The 18,601-nt window shown below is 52.4% G+C and overlaps 9 protein-coding genes across 9 annotated transcripts; 5 read left to right on the top strand and 4 right to left on the bottom strand.

The window, feature by feature from the left end:
* Positions 1-329: 329 nt before the first annotated feature.
* N7498_008056 (uncharacterized protein) lies at positions 330-2,352 on the bottom strand (the record flags this gene model as incomplete). The annotated part of the gene is made up of 2 exons (XM_058455118.1): positions 330-2,160; positions 2,219-2,352. 2 exons carry the CDS (start codon positions 2,350-2,352, stop codon positions 330-332), a joined length of 1,965 nt encoding a protein of 654 aa, XP_058305106.1.
* Positions 2,353-3,176: 824 nt separating this feature from the next.
* On the top strand, positions 3,177-4,687 carry aclA (putative ATP citrate lyase subunit (Acl); the record flags this gene model as incomplete). The annotated part of the gene is made up of 2 exons (XM_058455117.1): positions 3,177-3,617; positions 3,671-4,687. The coding sequence occupies 2 exons, from the start codon at positions 3,177-3,179 to the stop codon at positions 4,685-4,687; spliced, it is 1,458 nt and encodes a 485-aa protein (XP_058305105.1).
* A 2,279-nt stretch (positions 4,688-6,966) lies between these two features.
* Positions 6,967-8,166, top strand: N7498_008054 (uncharacterized protein; the record flags this gene model as incomplete). The annotated part of the gene is made up of 1 exon (XM_058455116.1): positions 6,967-8,166. One exon carries the CDS (start codon positions 6,967-6,969, stop codon positions 8,164-8,166), a length of 1,200 nt encoding a protein of 399 aa, XP_058305104.1.
* Positions 8,167-8,509: 343 nt separating this feature from the next.
* Positions 8,510-10,872, bottom strand: N7498_008053 (Zn(II)2Cys6 transcription factor; the record flags this gene model as incomplete). Its single annotated transcript, XM_058455115.1, has 5 exons — positions 8,510-9,022; positions 9,074-9,523; positions 9,575-10,005; positions 10,063-10,760; positions 10,814-10,872. The coding sequence occupies 5 exons, from the start codon at positions 10,870-10,872 to the stop codon at positions 8,510-8,512; spliced, it is 2,151 nt and encodes a 716-aa protein (XP_058305103.1).
* Positions 10,873-11,269: 397 nt separating this feature from the next.
* Positions 11,270-12,477, bottom strand: N7498_008052 (uncharacterized protein; the record flags this gene model as incomplete). The annotated part of the gene is made up of 5 exons (XM_058455114.1): positions 11,270-11,388; positions 11,437-11,865; positions 11,918-12,039; positions 12,114-12,350; positions 12,401-12,477. 5 exons carry the CDS (start codon positions 12,475-12,477, stop codon positions 11,270-11,272), a joined length of 984 nt encoding a protein of 327 aa, XP_058305102.1.
* Positions 12,478-12,643: 166 nt separating this feature from the next.
* Positions 12,644-13,860, bottom strand: N7498_008051 (FAM50/XAP5 family protein; the record flags this gene model as incomplete). Its single annotated transcript, XM_058455113.1, has 3 exons — positions 12,644-12,955; positions 13,007-13,565; positions 13,622-13,860. The coding sequence occupies 3 exons, from the start codon at positions 13,858-13,860 to the stop codon at positions 12,644-12,646; spliced, it is 1,110 nt and encodes a 369-aa protein (XP_058305101.1).
* Positions 13,861-14,428: 568 nt separating this feature from the next.
* On the top strand, positions 14,429-15,528 carry fip1 (cleavage polyadenylation factor subunit FIP1; the record flags this gene model as incomplete). Its single annotated transcript, XM_058455112.1, has 3 exons — positions 14,429-14,557; positions 14,628-14,677; positions 14,730-15,528. 3 exons carry the CDS (start codon positions 14,429-14,431, stop codon positions 15,526-15,528), a joined length of 978 nt encoding a protein of 325 aa, XP_058305100.1.
* A 463-nt stretch (positions 15,529-15,991) lies between these two features.
* On the top strand, positions 15,992-16,592 carry N7498_008049 (GroES family chaperonin; the record flags this gene model as incomplete). Its single annotated transcript, XM_058455111.1, has 3 exons — positions 15,992-15,994; positions 16,167-16,391; positions 16,509-16,592. The coding sequence occupies 3 exons, from the start codon at positions 15,992-15,994 to the stop codon at positions 16,590-16,592; spliced, it is 312 nt and encodes a 103-aa protein (XP_058305099.1).
* A 647-nt stretch (positions 16,593-17,239) lies between these two features.
* Positions 17,240-18,259, top strand: N7498_008048 (endonuclease/exonuclease/phosphatase family protein; the record flags this gene model as incomplete). Its single annotated transcript, XM_058455110.1, has 1 exon — positions 17,240-18,259. The coding sequence occupies one exon, from the start codon at positions 17,240-17,242 to the stop codon at positions 18,257-18,259; it is 1,020 nt and encodes a 339-aa protein (XP_058305098.1).
* Between the last annotated feature and the right edge of the window lie 342 nt (positions 18,260-18,601).

Below are 18,601 nucleotides of genomic sequence, written 5' to 3'. Positions count from 1 at the left end.
TTCTTATCGCGACGACCAGCGCATCGTCGAGTATACTTCTACTTCTACTTTTTTTTTTTAAATAGGCATACAAGATTGAAAAGATTGATATCATGCAATGGGCACGTTCATTAATCCCAATTCTAGTCATCTAAACAAAAAATTAAACAGATCCGTAGTCGGGCGTTGCACCGTTTTTGTTCATGGCAAAACCCGGTCATGCCCACGAGGGGCGCAGTACATGAGATACACAAAACTGCCAAACAGAAACCAAGGGATCAATCATCCAAACTCCACCGCCCCCCGCACGAAGGGCGGACTGTATGCTACCAGCTGTCCAAAAGAGAAAATCACAGGTTAACCTCGACACGGCCCTCGGCGCCGCCCTTCTGGAGGGTGGGCAGAAGGTAGGTGATGTCGTCCCAAGGGTGACGGTACAGACCGGTGCGCAGACGCTTCTGGTCGAGGTAGTGGGCAATCAGACCGATGCTGCGGCCCAAAACGAACAGACCGTTGAGGACACCCATACGCATGTAGTCCTCAACCTCCTCACCGGAGAAGGCACCGCAGTTGCGGAGCAGGTCAACGAAGCAGACAGCGACGCAACCGTCGACGTTGAGGATCAGGTTGTCCTTCTTGGAGGTGGTAACCGTCTCGACGGCAATGGCGTAGTCGAGCAGCTTGGTGCTGGGGAAGTTCTTCTTGACGAACTCCTTGACGAGCTCGACACGCAGATCGGGGTTGTTGCGGGACTTGACCTTGTGGCCAATACCGGGGATCAGCTTGTTCTCCTTGCGCATGATGTCCACGAAGTCACGGGGGCTCAACCCCTTGTCGAAGGCCTTGGTGAACTCCTCAGCGGCTCCGTCCAGCGCACCACCGAAACGCGAACCAATGGTCAGCAGACCCGAGACCAGGGCGGAGATGAGGTCCTTGCCGGCACGGGTGGTGATGATGGTGTTCATGGCACCAGACACGGCGGGACCGTGGTCGGCAGTGAGCATGAGAACCATCTCGAGGAACTTGCTAGCGTAGCGGGGCAGGCGGCGGCGGAACCACAGCAGCGACATGACACCGCCGATGCCGATGTCCTCCCTGAAGACATCGGAGATGGGCATACCGGCGTAGAGCAGCTCCTGGCCACGGTCGTCGGAGATGGTGGAGATAAAGGCAGCGGGCTTACGAATCAGACCAAGCTCCTGGGCCCACGAGTAGTCAATGGGGATCTTGGGGACGATGGGCTCGGGAGCGGGCTTGATGGAGCCCTTGGCAACCTCGGCATCGTAGACCTGCTTGAGGGTCTGGGGCAGATCCTCGAAGGTCTCGGGAACGTGGATACCAGCATCGCGCATGGCCTTGTTCTTGTAGACGGCAGTCTCCATCTGGGAGTTGGCGGAGGCACCGGCGTGACCGAACTGAACCTCGGTCTTGAACATGCTGGCGCAGGTACCAATGGCCCAGGCAACCACGGGCTTGGTGATGGTGCCTTTCTTGATGGCCTCGATCACACGGTACTCCTCAACACCACCGACCTCACCGAGGAGGACGAGGATCTTGCAGTCAGGCTCGGCCTGGTAACGGAGGAGGTGGTCAATGAAGGTGGTACCGGGGTAACGGTCACCACCAATGGCAACACCCTCGTAGACACCGTCGGTGTTCTGAGAGATAATGTTGTTGAGCTCGTTGGACATACCACCGGACTTGGAGACGTAGCCGACGGAACCCTTGCGGTACAGCTTGGAGGCGACAATGTTGTCCATCATACCACCGGTGTTACCGATCTTGAACGCACCGGGCTTGATACCACCGACCGTGGCGGGGCCGATGATGGTGATGCCCTTCTCCTTGGCAGTGACCATGATCTCACGGGCACGGCGCTCGGGGACACCCTCGGCGATGATGGCGATGGAGCGGATCTGGGGGCAGTTCATCAACTCCATGGTGGAGGAGTAGACGGAACGGGAGGAGGCGAAGTTGACGACAGTGTCCACGTCGGGGTGCTTGGCCATGGCCTTCTCGACATCCTGGTAGACGGGAAGGAGGGTCTCGCTGGTGCCCCAGTACATCTTGCTGACGAACTGGCCACCGAAGGTGTAGATGATACCGGCCACGGAGGGAGTGGTACGCTTGCAAATGAAGTCAAAGTCGAGCATGCCCTGCACGGCTCGGGGTTGCATGCCACTGCGGAATTGGTCAATATCCGTTGCTGCACGGCGGGGAGTTGCCGTCGAGGACTCACTATACGAAGCATCGTGTCTTGTTGTGGAAAAGGGCGTGGTTAAAGGGAGAGAGGGCACGGCTGGGAGGGTTGAAGCGGGTGATGTTGTCGTTGGCCGACTGGACGCCGTTGCCGGCAAGAGTAGTAGAGGGCATGATGAATCTGGGGGAGTTAGCGGATGGAGAGGAGAGGGCGTGACGGAAGGATGTATGGAAGGAAAACACACCTATGTGAAATGACAGCCGCTCAATGGAAGATGAAGGAGGAGAAGAAGGATCAAAGGTGAGCGAGTTCAAAGAAAAGGGCGCGGGGCAGCGAGTACTCGCAGGTACGGTGTACAGCTCCTCCCGTTTTTTTAGCGCTAGCGAGTGTTGAGCTCCGTGGTCCCCAAAGTACCGGGTACCGCCGATACCAGTGCGCCCCACCGGATCTTGGTGGGTAAGGTACGTTACCTATAGCTGTCATCGATTCCACTACCGAGTGGTATCCGGCTGCCGGATCCACCGTTGGACTCAATTGATTCAATTGATTCTTCCCGGTAGGATTGATGAAGTACAGCAAGTCCATTTCCGGGGGGATTCTACACACTCGGTGGCCGGCAACTACTACAACAGCTCCAAAAAAGGTTCTGGGGACTACCGTGTAGATCAGATTCCTGCACCCAACAAAAAGTGGGCGGTATCGGCCCCGTGTACGGGTGGCTACCGCGTGGATCTGAGTCCTCCCTCGCAAAGAGTCAAGCCGCAAAGTACCTGGTACCTCGTACACCGAGCTAACGTCCCAACGAGCCCACCCCACCTTTTCCAGCCCTTTTTTTATCGTCTCAACCGGTGGAGCACCCCTCAATTGTACGCTGTAATCTCCAGCACAACTTTTTTTCTGTACGCCGTACACTCCAGTCTTCCTTTCTGCCCATATTCCTATCTTCTCCCTTCCCATCCTTTTCTCCTCTTCCCATCTTCCCTTCACATCATCCATCATGTCCGCAAAGTCCATTCTCGAGGCCGACGGCAAGGCCATCCTCAACTACCACCTCACCCGTGCCCCCGTCATCAAGCCCTCTACTCTTCCCGCCTCCTCTACACACAACCCTCCTGCTCGTCTCGCATCCCTCCACTTCCCCGATGACAAGGCCGTCAAGGATGTCCTCGACCAGGCCGAGGTCACCTACCCGTGGCTCCTGACCCCCGGCGCCAAGTTCGTCGCGAAGCCCGATCAATTGATCAAGCGCCGAGGCAAGAGCGGTCTCCTCGCCCTGAACAAGACCTGGGCGGAGGCCCGCGAGTGGGTTGAGGCCCGCGCTACCAAGGACGTCCAGGTTGAGACCGTCACCGGTGTCCTGCGTCAGTTCCTGGTTGAGCCTTTCGTGCCGCACCCCCAGGAGACCGAGTACTACATTAACATCCACTCCGTCCGTGAGGTAAGTTCGAAGCTCCCAACTTGGATCACGATCGCAGTAGCTAACGATCACAGGGTGACTGGATCCTCTTCACCCACGAGGGTGGTGTCGACGTCGGTGATGTTGATGCCAAGGCGGAGAAGCTGCTCATCCCCGTGAACCTCAAGAACTACCCCTCCAACGAGGAGATCGCCTCTACCCTGCTGGCCAAGGTCCCCAAGGGTGTCCACAATGTCCTGGTGGACTTCATCACCCGCCTGTACGCCGTCTACGTCGACTGCCAGTTCACCTACCTCGAGATCAACCCTCTCGTGGTCATCCCCAACGCCGACGCCACCTCCGCCGAGGTTCACTTCCTTGACCTCGCGGCCAAGCTCGACCAGACTGCCGAGTTCGAATGCGGCACCAAGTGGGCTGTCGCCCGCAGCCCCGCCGCTCTGGGTCTGCCCACCCTGGCTTCCGTCGACGGCAAGGTCAACATTGACGCTGGTCCGCCAATGGAGTTCCCCGCCCCCTTCGGCCGTGAGCTGAGCAAGGAGGAGAAGTTCATCTCCGACATGGACGCCAAGACCGGTGCTTCCCTCAAGCTGACCGTCTTGAACTCCAACGGCCGTGTCTGGACCCTGGTTGCTGGTGGTGGTGCCTCCGTCGTTTACGCCGACGCCATTGCCTCCGCCGGTTTCGTTAGCGAGCTGGCCAACTACGGTGAGTACTCCGGTGCTCCCACCGAGACTCAGACCTACAACTACGCCCGCACCGTCCTTGACCTGATGCTGCGCGCCCCCAACCACCCCGAGGGCAAGGTCCTCTTCATTGGTGGTGGTATTGCCAACTTCACCAACGTTGCCAACACCTTCAAGGGTGTCATCCGCGCCATTCGCGACGTTGCCCCCGTCCTCGCGGAGCACAAGGTCCAGATCTGGGTCCGCCGTGCCGGTCCCAACTACCAGGAGGGTCTGAAGAACATCAAGTCCGCCGGTGTCGAGCTGGGTCTGGACATGCACGTCTACGGCCCCGAGATGCACGTCAGCGGTATCGTGCCTCTGGCCCTGCTGGGCAAGAAGTCCGACGTCAAGGAATACGGCGCATAAATGAAATGATTTGGTTTTGGCTTTTTGTTTCTGCAGCGTCCCCGTCCGTTGCATGGGTTTGTGGTATAATGCATGGCATGATATGATTTGGTCCCGAGTCTTCAAATACATTTCTCGGGTCCGTTTTTTGCTGGTCGAGGATATGGCGTTTCTTCCTGCCCGGCCAAAAAGACCGGATGCTTGGTGCCGACGTACAGTACTATGATTAGATTTCCTTTATGTTCACCTACCGGGGGATAGAGATCGTGAGGTCCCATCGGATAATATCAGTGATGATACGGCATGATTTTTCCAGTAATGAAGTAATTGAGTAGACTCAAGTAAATGAGGAGAGCAGAGTAGGGCTTGTTCTATGCCTGTGTTGAATCCGTGACTATGTGAAGGGTGGGATGCGATTACACGTGATCTCAAAATTACCGGCCGGTCACAAAAAGGCCCCACACAAGCTCCAGACAGATCTCTGCACCCCGGATTGACAGGGGGATCTCTTAGCTTCCGTGGATCTGGTTCTTCAGGAACGGACCCGGGGCAATAAGGTAGGGACCGTGCTGGAATTGGGGCTGGTTGGTGTTGGACCGAGGGTGCAGAGGGGAGGTTCCGCTGCGCCGAGACTAGGGCGGGCCGGACGAACGGGTCTGGGAGGTCGCTTTTCCCTAAACGGCTGTGGAGATGACCTTTTCACTGACAGTTGCTCCGGAAGGAATTTAAAATGTTATATGGCTAGGAGTTTTTGCTTTTGATTTGATCGTGGTTTTTGCAGCAGCCCGTTGCAGTCAAAAGTTTATGCTAAAGCGTCATTTTGAATAGGCAATTGATCTACTGATCATTCTTTCGGTTCCTGGATGCCGTCCACCTCTGAGAAACATCCTTTCTTCCTATTATCGATCATCATTGGAAATTTTCTAGGTCCTCTTCTGCCTTTTGAGCCCCGGGAGTGTACGCTTAGGCGGAGTTGTCCGGCGTCCCTTAAAGTACCGAGCAGCCGGACCATACCCGAGATATCTTCCTGGTTACAGTCCTTAAGTATACTTCCAAGTATACCATCATTATTCTCAAGTGCTTTCCAATTTTGTCTGACACACACATTATAAATGGCTTCCCGCCATTTAAGCTCAGTCCCTACCTGGATGTGTAATAACAGACTGGGACATCACCACTAGCAATCACGGTATACACAGTTGTCCGACAACATTTGAGGCACTTGGGCACACTACGCATATGAGATCTGATCGCATCAGCCATAGATGTCTCGTTTCAGTAATTCCTTGCTGTCGTTCACCCGCGGACGGACGCAAACTTGTGGCGTCATCGAGGATCGCTTGTCCCACTTAGGGTTCCTCTCCTCCTGAGGTTGTGCACGGGGTGTCACCACCGCAATGATACCGCCACAGTAACCCCGCAGAGAGTGATAAGCTTCGCAAGGCCCTTACTGGCTTTCCTTTTCATCTGGAACAATCACGGCCCTGACCACCGCTCATGTGACCGGTATCCCGAGCCAAAATTTAGTTAGGCTCTTGCGTCTTCTCCAGGTCGGCATGGCAATTCATAAAGAAGAGCATGCTTTGGGTGGACTATGAGATCCTGGCCTTACGCATTGCTATGACATGGATCAGGAGAGAATCTTCATCCCAGGTCCGAATTTGATCATGTTGGACACGGTTCGATGAGCCTTGATGGAATGAGAAGGTCCGGCTTGTCTCCGCGTCAATGCACAAGGTCATCATGAGCAACCTGATTGGCGGAGAAGAGGTCAGCGAGTCTGACTATTTCTTCAGAAGAAACAACTTTGCACCGGAACCTTCTTCTCCCCATCGTCCCAATGACTTATGTATCTCGCATGCTTGACGGGCGGGCCCCAACCCCGGATTTCGTCATCATAATCCTGTTTTGTCTCATGTTAGTGGATGACCCTACATAATCACGAAATTATGTAAATATTGGTGGAGCTATAATTGAAATCGGTGTTGTTCGACAGGGACGTTGAGCAGACCGTGACGTTTAGACCCGGAGCGAATGCCGTTAACCGTGTTTCGGGCCAGGTTGGAGTGGAATCCGGGGTATTCGCCAATCGCTCGAAGTTGATAAAGCCGATAGATACACGAGATATGCACTATCCGGTCCTGTGATCGGCGTCAGACATGGCCCGTGGTCCTTGAACTGTAGTTCCCAAAAGGGTAAAACTGACCAGCCTTCAAGTATATCAACCGGCCCATTCTGATAACGTTGAATGAAGTCAATCTAGACTTTTTCAGTGAAACTAAATTGCCTTTCTATACAATATGGGCTCCGTCCTTAAGAACTTCCTCGGTCTCTCCAAAGCCAGGGACGAGAACACATGCCCTGTTTCCCCTCAGAGGAAGCCCGTCAGAGCTCTTCCTGCTTCATGGTACCTTTCCGAAGACCTCTATCAGCTTGAACGACGAGCCCTCTTCTCCAAGAAGTGGCTGCTCACCACTCATTCATTGCGTATTCCCAACGCTGGCGATTGGTCCCGCTACGGGATCGCCGGCTACCCCTTCATCCTTGCTCGCGGCTATGACAACAAGATCAAGGCTTTCTACGACATCTGGGGCGATCGGTTCAACGATGATCTCGCAAAGTCTCTGCTGGCCAATGAAAGCAATGGCCTCGACACCATCCACGTCCACACTGACGTGAACGCTTTTATCTGGATCAACCTGGACGCCGGCGAGCAGCCCGAAATCTCCTGGGAACGCGATTTCAAAGACATCGACCTTCAGCCTCGCTTTAAGCACTTCAACTTCGAGGACTACGTGTACGACCACGGCTGGGAGATGGAAGGTGCATACAACTGGAAGCTTTTGGCCGACAACTACAACGAATGCTACCACTGCTTGACGGCACACCCCGATGTTCCTACCCTGGCAGATCTCAGCTCTTACGATGTGGACACCAAGGATGGCAGCATTATCCACTTCGCCAATGCCGGGCAGGAGACTATCGATGCCGGACTGGAGATCGCCAGCACGTACTACTTCCCCAATGCCTCGATGACTGTCTCTCCCCACTTCTTTTTCATGCAGCGCTTCGTCCCAACGTCACCAACCTCTTGCGATATGCTGTACGAGGTTTACCGCAATAAGAGCTCCAACGAGAAGGACTTTCAACTGATCAACGAGATGTATAAGCGCATCATGTCGGAGGACAAGTACCTCTGCGTCGAGGCACAGAAGAACCTATCCACTGGTGTCTTCGTCAACGGGCTCCTGCACCCACATATGGAGAAAGGCCCCCTTTACTTCCAGTCCGTTGTGCGCGACAACTTAATGGAGCATTTTGAGCGCGAGCAGGATGCTGGAAGTCAGATCTGGCCTGCCCAGGTTGATGTGAAGAAGGCTCAGATGGAGGCTTTGGTGAAGGAGCAGACCAAGGCGGATAATTACTTGCCGCTTGGTTATGAGGATGTCAAGTCCTCCGTGGGAATAACTTCTCATATCACCGAGACTGCTGTCTGCTAGTGGCTTTTGTGCGTGTACTTTCTTTATATAGACCTCTGTTATAGTGTAGCGTTTTAGTTTTGTTCAAATCAGATTGAGTTTTGTTCAAATCAGATTGACGGTCATTATGTCAAGAATCACTTGGGTTTCGCAGCTTTTCATTGAAAGTATTGGCGAATTAGGTGTACTAGAAAGCTCGAATAATTGTCTGACATACAATATCGCAGACCCCAAGGGCTCTCAGGCTCTCAGTCTGCACGTGTAGCCGGTATTAGGATAAAATCGGGAAGCAAGTCCGAGCCAGTAACGCCTGGGCGGTAGAAATATCCCCATCTGTGGTGCACATGAGGCGTCCGTTGTAAATTTACAAGTTTCCAAAATCCCACCAGGTAGAAAATCCTTCAATATTGCCAACAGCGGTCTCGGGATCAAAATTGCTCGCAGATTCCATGTCGGAAAACTGAGATTCTCCTGTCCATAGCCACGGAACATTAAACATGAGGCTGTCAGTTGAAGGAACCACAATATCCCGAATCGCTGTGTCTTTGGGAGATGCCGGAGTTGATGATACAGTGGTCATGTAGGGTGGCAGGTACGCATTGTGTCCCGCGGAAGGGTCGATAGTGACCTCTGGTGGTGATAGCGCGACACTGATCTCAAGCGTTGAGTTTTCCTCGCTTTCTGGGGGGCTATTGGTTCCCAAAGAAGAATGTAACAAGGAGCCCGATCCAGGGGACAGTCCTTGGGAGCTTGAGACGTTAAACTGCAGAATACCCCACATCAAGGGAATGCTGAGACGTAGTTTAGACGGTGCCCAATCGAGGTCCATATTCTCTGAACCGGATGCTATTCGTGCCATTTTTTCCAGCAGTTGGACCTGGGCTTCTTAGCTTTGGCTTTTGGTTTTTATCTCTTTATTTCAACGTACCAGGGTTGCACAGGCAGGAGAGAACGACGCAAAGTTCTTTAAGAATCTTTTGCATTTCTCAAAATCCATTTTCGACTTTTGTTTGAGTCTTACATCAGTCGCACAGCAGAAGTATAGGTGTACCGTTGCTGCAATCGCCGCTGCGTGTCCGTAAAAAGGATCAACCAATTGGACTTCCTTCTCGGTGACCACATCAATCATTCGAACAATCCACGTGGCATGAAGTAGAACTAGCTCAGACGACTTTCTCCAGAAAGTATTTGGAATCGCCAGGTTGGGGTGATGTTGTGATGCCACGATGTATAAGAATGGGTGATTCAACACGGTTAAAATAGCATGCCACGTAAATTGCAGCTTGATCCATGGCACCCAGTAGTCCCGGTTGAGTCGAATCTCGGAGGCCTCTCGCTCAAAGAACTTGGCTGCGTCGTATCGATGACACCAAGGGACCTACATATATAGGTTAGCTGAAGTATGAATGTAAGGTTCACTCAATCTTACCTTGTTCTCGATCTCCGTCATGTCTTGTCCACATTTGGCATAGATTGAATCAAGCCGCCATGGCTCTGTAAGCTTGTTTTGAGCACATTCAAAAACATACTCTCTAACCCTACTCCACACCCATCCGAAATGCGCAGCGAAGCTCCAAATGCCTATGTCAGACGAAGAGGTACCTCCCTCAACGTCTCGAGGGAAACCTGCATCGCCGCCATCCGAAACATAGTACTGCCGCCAGACCTGAGGAGCTGTCCCAAGGATACCGTCCTGCTCGCTGTAAAACTGATCCAGAGATTGGAAGCTCCATAGAAGCCTCTTCTTGCGCTCGGCATCTTTTGGGTCCTCTCCAGAGGTCAATCCACGGTCGATGCGGGCAGATCGACACAGCTGGAAGCCGAGACCGAGATAGAATTGACCAAGGTGCAAATTTCCATCTTCTCCGTGTCAGCAATATTTCAAAAGGTGTTGAAATTGGATAAAGCAACTCATACCAATAAAAGCTGAATACGAAAGCAAACAGAGACTTTCGATGGTCTCTAGCTCAACAGTGCCATTTGCGACACGGAGCATAATAGACCACTTGGCATGATCTCCATAACGCGGCCTATCACGCTTTCGCATAACCCGCGCTGTCAGCTCGAGAATGCTGTAGACCAGTTCCGGGGAGATTTCTTGATTCTGCTCGAGATCCTCGCGATCAAAACACCAGATCGGTTGTCTGTGAAAGAGGTCGAAATATATGTCAATTCCGTCAGAGATTGTGGATGGAGAGATTTGTAGATTTGTGTCTGGGAAGCCTGGTTGACGGGCAGGATCTTTCATGGTGCGACTCGGTCCCTCGGGGAACCTATTGTTCTGTGTTTGATCAGATTGACGCCCGCTTCTACTGCTCGTTCTGTTCCGGTTGGGCTCCGGAGGGGTCCCAAATGAATTTGGAAATGTTCTTGGTGCATCTTGATTGAGTTTATCAGGGACTTTGCCTTTGCCACCGCTCAAAATGAGATCAACTTTCTCTTCAAGAAATGCGAGTCTGTCCTGGGAAATAGTCAGCGATAAGGTTTCGAGCACATCGTGAAATGATCGTCGTACAGATGGGCGTGAATCCCCCAAGGCATAATTACACGACTGTTTGAGCCGCACGCAGCTCGAGCAAGCTGGCTTTTCACCAGGGCACCGGCTCTTCTTCCTTCTATTCAATGTAAGATTCTGAAACTATACCTATCAGAGGGTGATGGGACGTACCGGCAGTTGAGACAGGCCTGTCTAGAACGCAACCTTTCACGATTAGAAGCCTCGGGCATGACGATCACGGTCGACCACGCCGATGAAACACCAATAACGTGGTAGCCGAGGCCTCACTCCGTAGAAAATCTGCTGCGGGGTGAATGTAAGTTCAAGTACGAAGCTCACGAGATGCCAGCATAAGCTTAGCGTCGTAGCAACCTCGGGGCAAAGCCGAGGCGGGGTAGGTGGGTCGATAGGTATATGCTTAGGTCCAGAACTCAATCGGCCAAAGTGAACTTAACGGATAATATTTTGGTTCTGGAAGTATTGCAGTAAAGCAAAGCATCCTACTTTACCATCGATGACATAATACATCTCGCAACCAGAATAATCCTTCATCCCCTCAAAGGGTAAATATGGGGAATTGGTATAGCCGTCTCATAAAAATGCCGCGAAATTGACAGCAGACATGCCTTAATGCCCAAAACGTGCGAGTATCTCATCTTCTGGGGGGAGGTGAGAGAGTGAAGTTGACTGTCGCGGCGGGTGAGGAAGACGGGTACGATGCTGAGGGTTCGAGGTCAGATCTCGAGCTAGACAAACTATTAGCTCCACAATAGAGTATCTCAAACATCACTTACGGTTCTTTCTATCCCAAATGGGTTTCCTTGGAGGAGGAGCCATCGTACCGGAGTCATTCTGTTCCCCTGCCATCCGGGAACTTCCGGTACCACTCCGCTGATATCTATGCAGTTGCTCGATCCCTTCAGGGCTCATAGGGTACGAAGGGGTCTTTGGAGTGCGCGCTTGACCGCGCGCTTTTGAAAATATCGGACGTGACTGGGCACCGGGTTGAATGGTTGGAACGATGGTGCCATTTCGTGACGAGAGATTGTTCAAGGTCTGGGACACCGTGTCCGAAGCTGCAGTCTGCATCTCGGTTCGCATGGCACGCGCTTTAAGGAGGTTGTAGAGGTTTGTCATCTGTGATAGCTTTTTGGACTTTTCTCGGTTCAGATCAGCAAGAACTTGGTTCTTCTTCTCGAGCTGTTCTTGCGCGGCTTGCATGTCTGTTTCTATGTGTCAGCCAAAACTTGGGACAATGAGTTCGATGTTACTGACCGGATATCTTGCTGTGAAGAGTCGATATCTCCGAGTTTGCGTTGTGGAACACCTTCTCCATTTGGGTGTTCAGGCTGGCGTACTTCTCGGTGAGACTCTTCCCCAGGAATTCTTGGTAGAATCTAGGTGCAGATTATTACCAATCGCCACGATCCACTGGTTCACACCTTTCCCAATAGAAGGTGATGTTACATACATCTCCTGTGTGCTCTGGTATGCCCAGAATCCTAATGCTCGGCCAGCGCATTCCATGACGGTGTTCGGATCGAGTCCGCTGAGCACGCTGGTCTTGTAGTCCTCCGTGGGGTTCAAGATCGTCGACACGGCATCATCCGGGTTGGATAGAAGCGTCTGGCATGCAGGACACCGGCGGCCGCCTGCTGTGGGGTGTGAAAACCCGAGGCCATCTGCGCATTCAAGACAGAAGATATGTCTGGCCTCATCAGCGTTGCCCAACGGCTGGTTAGAGTAAAAATGGCTTACGAGCAGGTCGTTACCACTGCTCTTTCCTTCAATTGCACTCGGCACTTAAGGGAATTGCATCGCAGGTGGAAGTCCATGATCCGCGGAAATCAAGATTGATGGATGAAGATAGGAAAATTGGTGGTCATCTGAGCCAGAGACTTGCCTCGACGACCACCAAAGAACATCAAATTCAGCATTGGTCTAGTTTTATCGCTGCGCCTGGATATAAATAATCACACTGAACTCCCAGCATTACAATCGCTAAAAGAAGAAGGTATTTCCGGACGCATCACGCCGCGTTGAAGTCATCTTCTCCTCAAACTCCTTCCCTGGCTCGTACTCGTTCCAAAGACTCGCAGGGTAGATATGCTTGTTCTTTTCATACCAGCGGCGGTCTACCACCTTGGTCTCGCTGGAATCCTTATCTGCGCCTTCCAATTGATCGTCATTCGGGCGTTGTGAAGGGTCATCACTGGAGGTCTCTGAAGGCTTATCCGAGTAATCGAAGAGCAGTCCACCGGCCTTCGAGAAGCTCGACACTCTATTGGCAATAAAATAGTAAAACTCGTAGTGCTGGTAGCGTGTCAGCTATTAACAGTGGCCTACATGTCATGAAGAACTTACATGTGGAACGATCACGTCGCCTTTGACCAGCATCAGGTCATCAACACTGACTCGGGCCCATTCACGGCGAGTGTCTTTTCGTGCCTTTGAAGCTCCATTGGCGCCGCCCACTCCCAACTCAGCGCCGACCTTACGACACCGGTCCAGAAATAGCCACACGGGATCTCCCTTCTTGACTTTAACCGACCCAGCCGGTATGGTTGTTCCGTCAAAGAAGACAAACGGAATCACGATTTCAGTATTCTTAACCGCTTCCTGCATCGACAAGAATTCCTTGCGGAGTGTGTCGCGAGCCTGCGCCTCGGCTTCCATCGCAGCTTTGGTCATCGCCTTCGGAGGGGGTGGCGCATTTGGATTGGCTTTCATGCGACGCGCTGCCGATGTAGCACTCTCTTCATTGGGTGTCTTCGACCCTGATCGCGATATGCTCGAGTCGCGCGGGGTTGCTGCGGACTCTTCACCGGTATCCTCAGGATCGTCGCCAAAGGAAAGCTTACTCTTGGTGAACGCCTTCTTTTTCTTCTTCTTGGGTGGAGCATCACTTCGTGGCGTCGACGATCTGTTGCGCTGCGATCAGCTTAGACATTCGCAGAGAAATGCGGAACTTGGACTTACCCGTCAGTCACATCGCCTGCGGAGGGAGTTGCGCTTCTTGAATTACCAGATGCCAGTCGCCCTAGCGACTTGTCATGCGCCTCGCGCGACGTTTGCTCCAGAACCTCTGCACGACGTTTGCGAAAGTCGGACAGATGCACAAGACCGACGGTTTGCGACTTGAGCATCTCTTCGGCGGAGATGCTCTGGCCCGTGAAGGATCGCGGCGTGGATGTCTCGCTATCTTTCTCGGATTCCATCTTTTGCATTGGCGAGAAAGCGTCGGCTAGGTCGGTTCGAGAGAAAGTGTTAAACGTCAGAGTCACTGACTGTCTTTGGCGACTCGGCACGTGACTCGATGAGACAGAAGGTGCATAGTTTTTGGGAAGAAAGAGCTATGAAGCTCATGGAACTGGAATACTCGTCGGTTCAAAATAATAAATTTGCATTTTCTCGGTATTTGCAAGCAATTGCAATGGTTTTTTGGCAATCCTCTAGGCATTTGTAGAGTTTCCCAATGAACCTCGGAACTGCGTAGATGAGGCGGAGGATATGTAGTGAAAATCTTTGGCAACAATAATCGCCTCCAAAATAACCTTCATAGCAAGCTAAATAAGCGAAAAGCCAAAAAGTGGAAATATGTCACAATTATCACAATGGTTTTCAATTGATGCGTTACCTTGAACAAGGCCCAATATTCGGGCGCTGCGCCGTTTACGTTTACTGCCACGGGAGTGCAAACAACTCAAACGGCTGCTCACTTACGGACATCGATCCTGTTGCTACACTTTTCTACTGCAACTTCTATGAGATTGAGAACCCAGAACCATGGATGAAGAAGAAGATGACTTCTACGATCCCACCGACTCGGTGCCGGCTCCCCATCAACACAACGGTACCCAGAATGCAGCTCCAGCTCAACCGCAGGAGACCGACGACATGGATGACGAAGAGGAGGTAGAGGTTGAGGATGACGATGTTGGAACTCCACTCTTCTTTTGCTGTATAAATGACTGACAGTCGCCAGGATGATTTCAATATCATCACAGAAGCACCAGCTGGTGCGCCTCCAGAGATGTAAGTCATGGATGATCGCGCGCGCATTGTTCTATTTGGCTGATCATTGCAGCGCCCACCCGCGCCCTGCGACCATACGACAAGAAACACAACGGCCCTCCTCAGCAGACTCTTCGATAGTTTCCAAATCTGGGACTCCTTCCGCTACTCGCCTCGATGCGCCTGCTCCGGCCGCAGGCCCAACCGCCGCGGCGAGACCTGCGACCAACCAAAAGCCAGGCTCTGCATACCCAGCCATTCATACCTCTACGATCGATGTCAATGGCAACCCTGTTCACCCCACGACCGGCAAGCCGATTATGGACAGCGACATGGACAATGACTTCCCTACGGACGATAAGCCCTGGCGACGTCCCGGTTCCGATGTCTCCGACTTTTTCAACTACGGGTTCGACGAGTTTACATGGGTTAGCTACTGCTTAAAACAGCGAGAGGTACGGAAGGAGGTTGGCGACCAGAAGAGGCAAATGGATGATATGCAGTCTTTCCTGGGCATGGGAATGCCCCCAATGCCGGGCGCGCCACCTGGACCCGGAGCACCAGGCGGTGGCCAGCCACCCATGCCCGGTATGTCCGGTATGCCAGACATGAACCCCGACATGATGCAGGGCATGCTAGCGAGCATGATGTCCCAGGGATTGGACCCATCCTCGATGGACCCCATGGCGTTCATGCAGCACGCTCAGACCATGATGGGAGGACAGCCCGGCGGTGGCCAGCAAGCACAACCCGGATTTGGAGGACAGGGACCAGGACAAGGCTTCGGCCAAGGTGGTCAAGGCCAGATGGGATACGGAGGCTACGAACAACGCGGGAATTATGGAGGCCGGGGTCGCGGGCGGAGATGGTAGTTCTGGTGTCACTTTTATAGTCTCGAAGATCATTTGGAACTCCCGATGGGATTGAATAATGCGGCGTTTTATTGCAAATGAAATGAGAACTTAACGAACTCGATTTCCGACTTTTGAGGTGTATCTACAAGCTCTCTTTCGGGAGAACGGAGATGGGCAGGAGAGGATATCTCCCAAGTATGCCCAAGTATGAATTGGAGAGTACCCTAGAGCAAAAGAGAATTCGTCAAGGAATAGCGCTGAAAGCTTAGCCGTAGTCCGAATTGATCATGGAAGCATAGAAAGGAGCGTAGACACAGAAAGAAGCCGAAAGTCGGGTTGGCCCTCGGCGAAGCTACGGTCTTGGCATTCTGGAAATTTCTCGGTGCAAAGTCCAGATCTTCCCCCGGACACTTCCCTCTTCCTTTCTCCATCCCACGCTCATCCCCAACTCTTGGCCTTTTAGACCTCCAACTCCATCACAATGGTATGTGCCTTTTGCGATTGCACTTTTATTGCTTAAAACAACACTACCAAGCCCCGCGTGACTTTCGCCGAGCTGGTGTTCCCGCCCTCCACTTTTTTCTCGCACCGGATCAATCATCCAACCACCTACCACTCCCTATGGTCGCGCTCTGTACTGACTCCTGTCTCAATAGTCTGTCCTCCGCAACATCAAGAGCCTCGCTCCCCTCCTGGACCGCGTTCTGGTCCAGCGCATCAAGCCCGAGGCCAAGACCGCCTCCGGCATCTTCCTCCCCGAGAGCAGCGTCAAGGAGCAGAACGAGGCTAAGGTTCTCGCCGTTGGCCCCGGTGCCTTTGACAAGGATGGCAAGCGCCTTCCCATGGGTGTTACCTCCGGCGACAAGGTTCTGATTCCTCAGGTACGTTGGCACTTGGATACTCCGCGCTCTTCCGTGTCGCATCGACATTCGCAACGCCCCTGAGCACCAGCTCTACTACCCCGATTGCAACGTGATACTAACGTGTTTCCTGTACAGTTCGGTGGCAGCCCCATCAAGGTCGGTGAGGAGGAGTACACTCTGTTCCGGGACTCCGAGATCCTGGCCAAGATCAACGAGTAAATGCAGTGACCAACTTTCTCTCGTCTCTCGTCTTCCCCCGACCCCGGCCGTTCGATCCATGCAACCATCTTCTCGGCTGTGAAATTGCCGAGGAGGTGCAGGGCATACGGCGTGTACTATAATGAAGCGAAGTCACGAGCTCGACCATTTCAACGAACTCAAGCAGGAAAAAAAATCTCCAAATATACCGCCCTCTTGCATACTGAATTTTGAAGCGCTGGATTGGCCTTGGTCTTGCATGTCCTTTTACTGTATTTTTAAATCGAGTAATTCGATATGATCTCCCCTCTTCGCGATAATCTCTCACTGATTCTCTCTTAATGTACTTCGATATCTCCATTAATGTAAAGACTTTAGTTAGGTATCGTATAGGCAGCTATAGAGACAGCATAATGTCTGCCGGGTGGAGCTTTTCTTACCGGGGCTGCTGCTGCTTTTATGAGGGCGCTCAGGACCGGGATCATTGGGGAAGCGTTAGCACGGACTCAAACTCAGCGATATACAGTAGCAATGCAGCGTTCTTTCCACCGCTGATTGGTCTATATCTTACGTCCTCCAACATGCGGTGTCCGTCCCGGCCCCCACCTGAGTGAGCTCAAGTCTACCGGTGCCTGCCATTTCACCATTATCCTACACCAGTGGCCAACATGAATATATTCGCGCAGGCCCGCGCAAGCATTCTGTCTTGGGCACATACTACACCACTTCCATCTGCAGACCAAGCGCATCCTACATTCCAGTCCTGGCACCACTTTGACCCCGTCCTACAGTGGGTCTCTCTTCCCTCGAACGCCGGACGTGATCACGCAGAGCCAACGCGTGGGGGTAATACGGACCTGGTGTTGCTGACATGGAATATCGACGCAACATCTCCTCGGACCCAAGAGCGCGTAACAGATATAGTTACGTTTATTACCGAGCTTGATCCTAAAGTGGATATTGTATTCCTTCAAGAGGTTTCAAGACCGGCCTTGCAACAAATCTTAAAAGACGAGCGTGTTCGTGAATCCTGGTTTTCAAGTGAGCGTGACGATGCGGCATGGGGCAAACAACCCTTTGCAACGATGATCCTGCTGTCTAAGGAACGTTTTGCATCATATCATAACTCGCAAATCAGCAATGCCGTTCTGGGACATATTTGGAGGGTCAAATACCCTAGCCACTTTGATAGAGACGCGCTCTGTTGTGATGTCTTTTTTCCTTCGCCTCAAGAATCTGAACATTCTACCACGCGAATACGTCTTGTGAATGTTCATCTGAATTCTCTGCCTATCAAACCTTCTCACCGGCCCCGGCAGATCTCTATTGTCTCCGCCTTCCTGCGTGTCGCAGGTTGCGGGGTGGTTGCTGGTGACTTTAACCCGGTTCTTGAAGAAGACGCCGCTCTTATCGGGAGCAATGGTTTGACAGATGTCTGGACATCTCTTCACCCGGAGGAGCCCGGCTTTACGTGGGGAGTACATGGGGAACATCCGTTTCCCCCGAATCGGCTCGATAAAGTTGCGGTCCTAGGCCTCAAACCTTCCAATATCAAAATCCTAGAGCCAAAACGACTCGGTGACTCAGACACATCGAGATTCCAGCAGACTGATCCAATAGAAGACACCCCGCTCTGGAGTGACCATCACGGTGTACTGTGCTCTTTCGGTCTGGCCAAGAGTGAATGATTGCTCTCTTAACGGTTAGGGTTGTCGGACGGCAAGTTATGGAATGAAAACAATTGTCAATCTGGCGTGCCGAAAAAGAAAAAGCGAGGTCCACAAGCATTGAGATGTTAACTTCGGTCGTTCTCGAAGGTCATTAGAGCCAGATTCATCCTCTGTCTCTCCAAAAACCAACACACGTCAACATGAAACTCTGTAGTCCAGATCCAATTCTGCCACTCTTTCAGGTCCTGGAATTCCCTGACCCATGCTTTGAGCCCCTGGGCCATGTCACCTTGGAGGCTTCTAAAGCTGATTGTTCAATGATAAATGGATCGGAGGAAATATATCACGAAAAACCATCAC

Source organism: Penicillium cinerascens (assembly GCF_028974065.1).
Source record: "Penicillium cinerascens strain IBT 15544 chromosome Unknown scaffold_4_segment0_segment0, whole genome shotgun sequence".
Lineage (NCBI taxonomy): Eukaryota > Fungi > Ascomycota > Eurotiomycetes > Eurotiales > Aspergillaceae > Penicillium > Penicillium cinerascens.
This window is presented reverse-complemented; position numbering and strand designations above follow the sequence as displayed.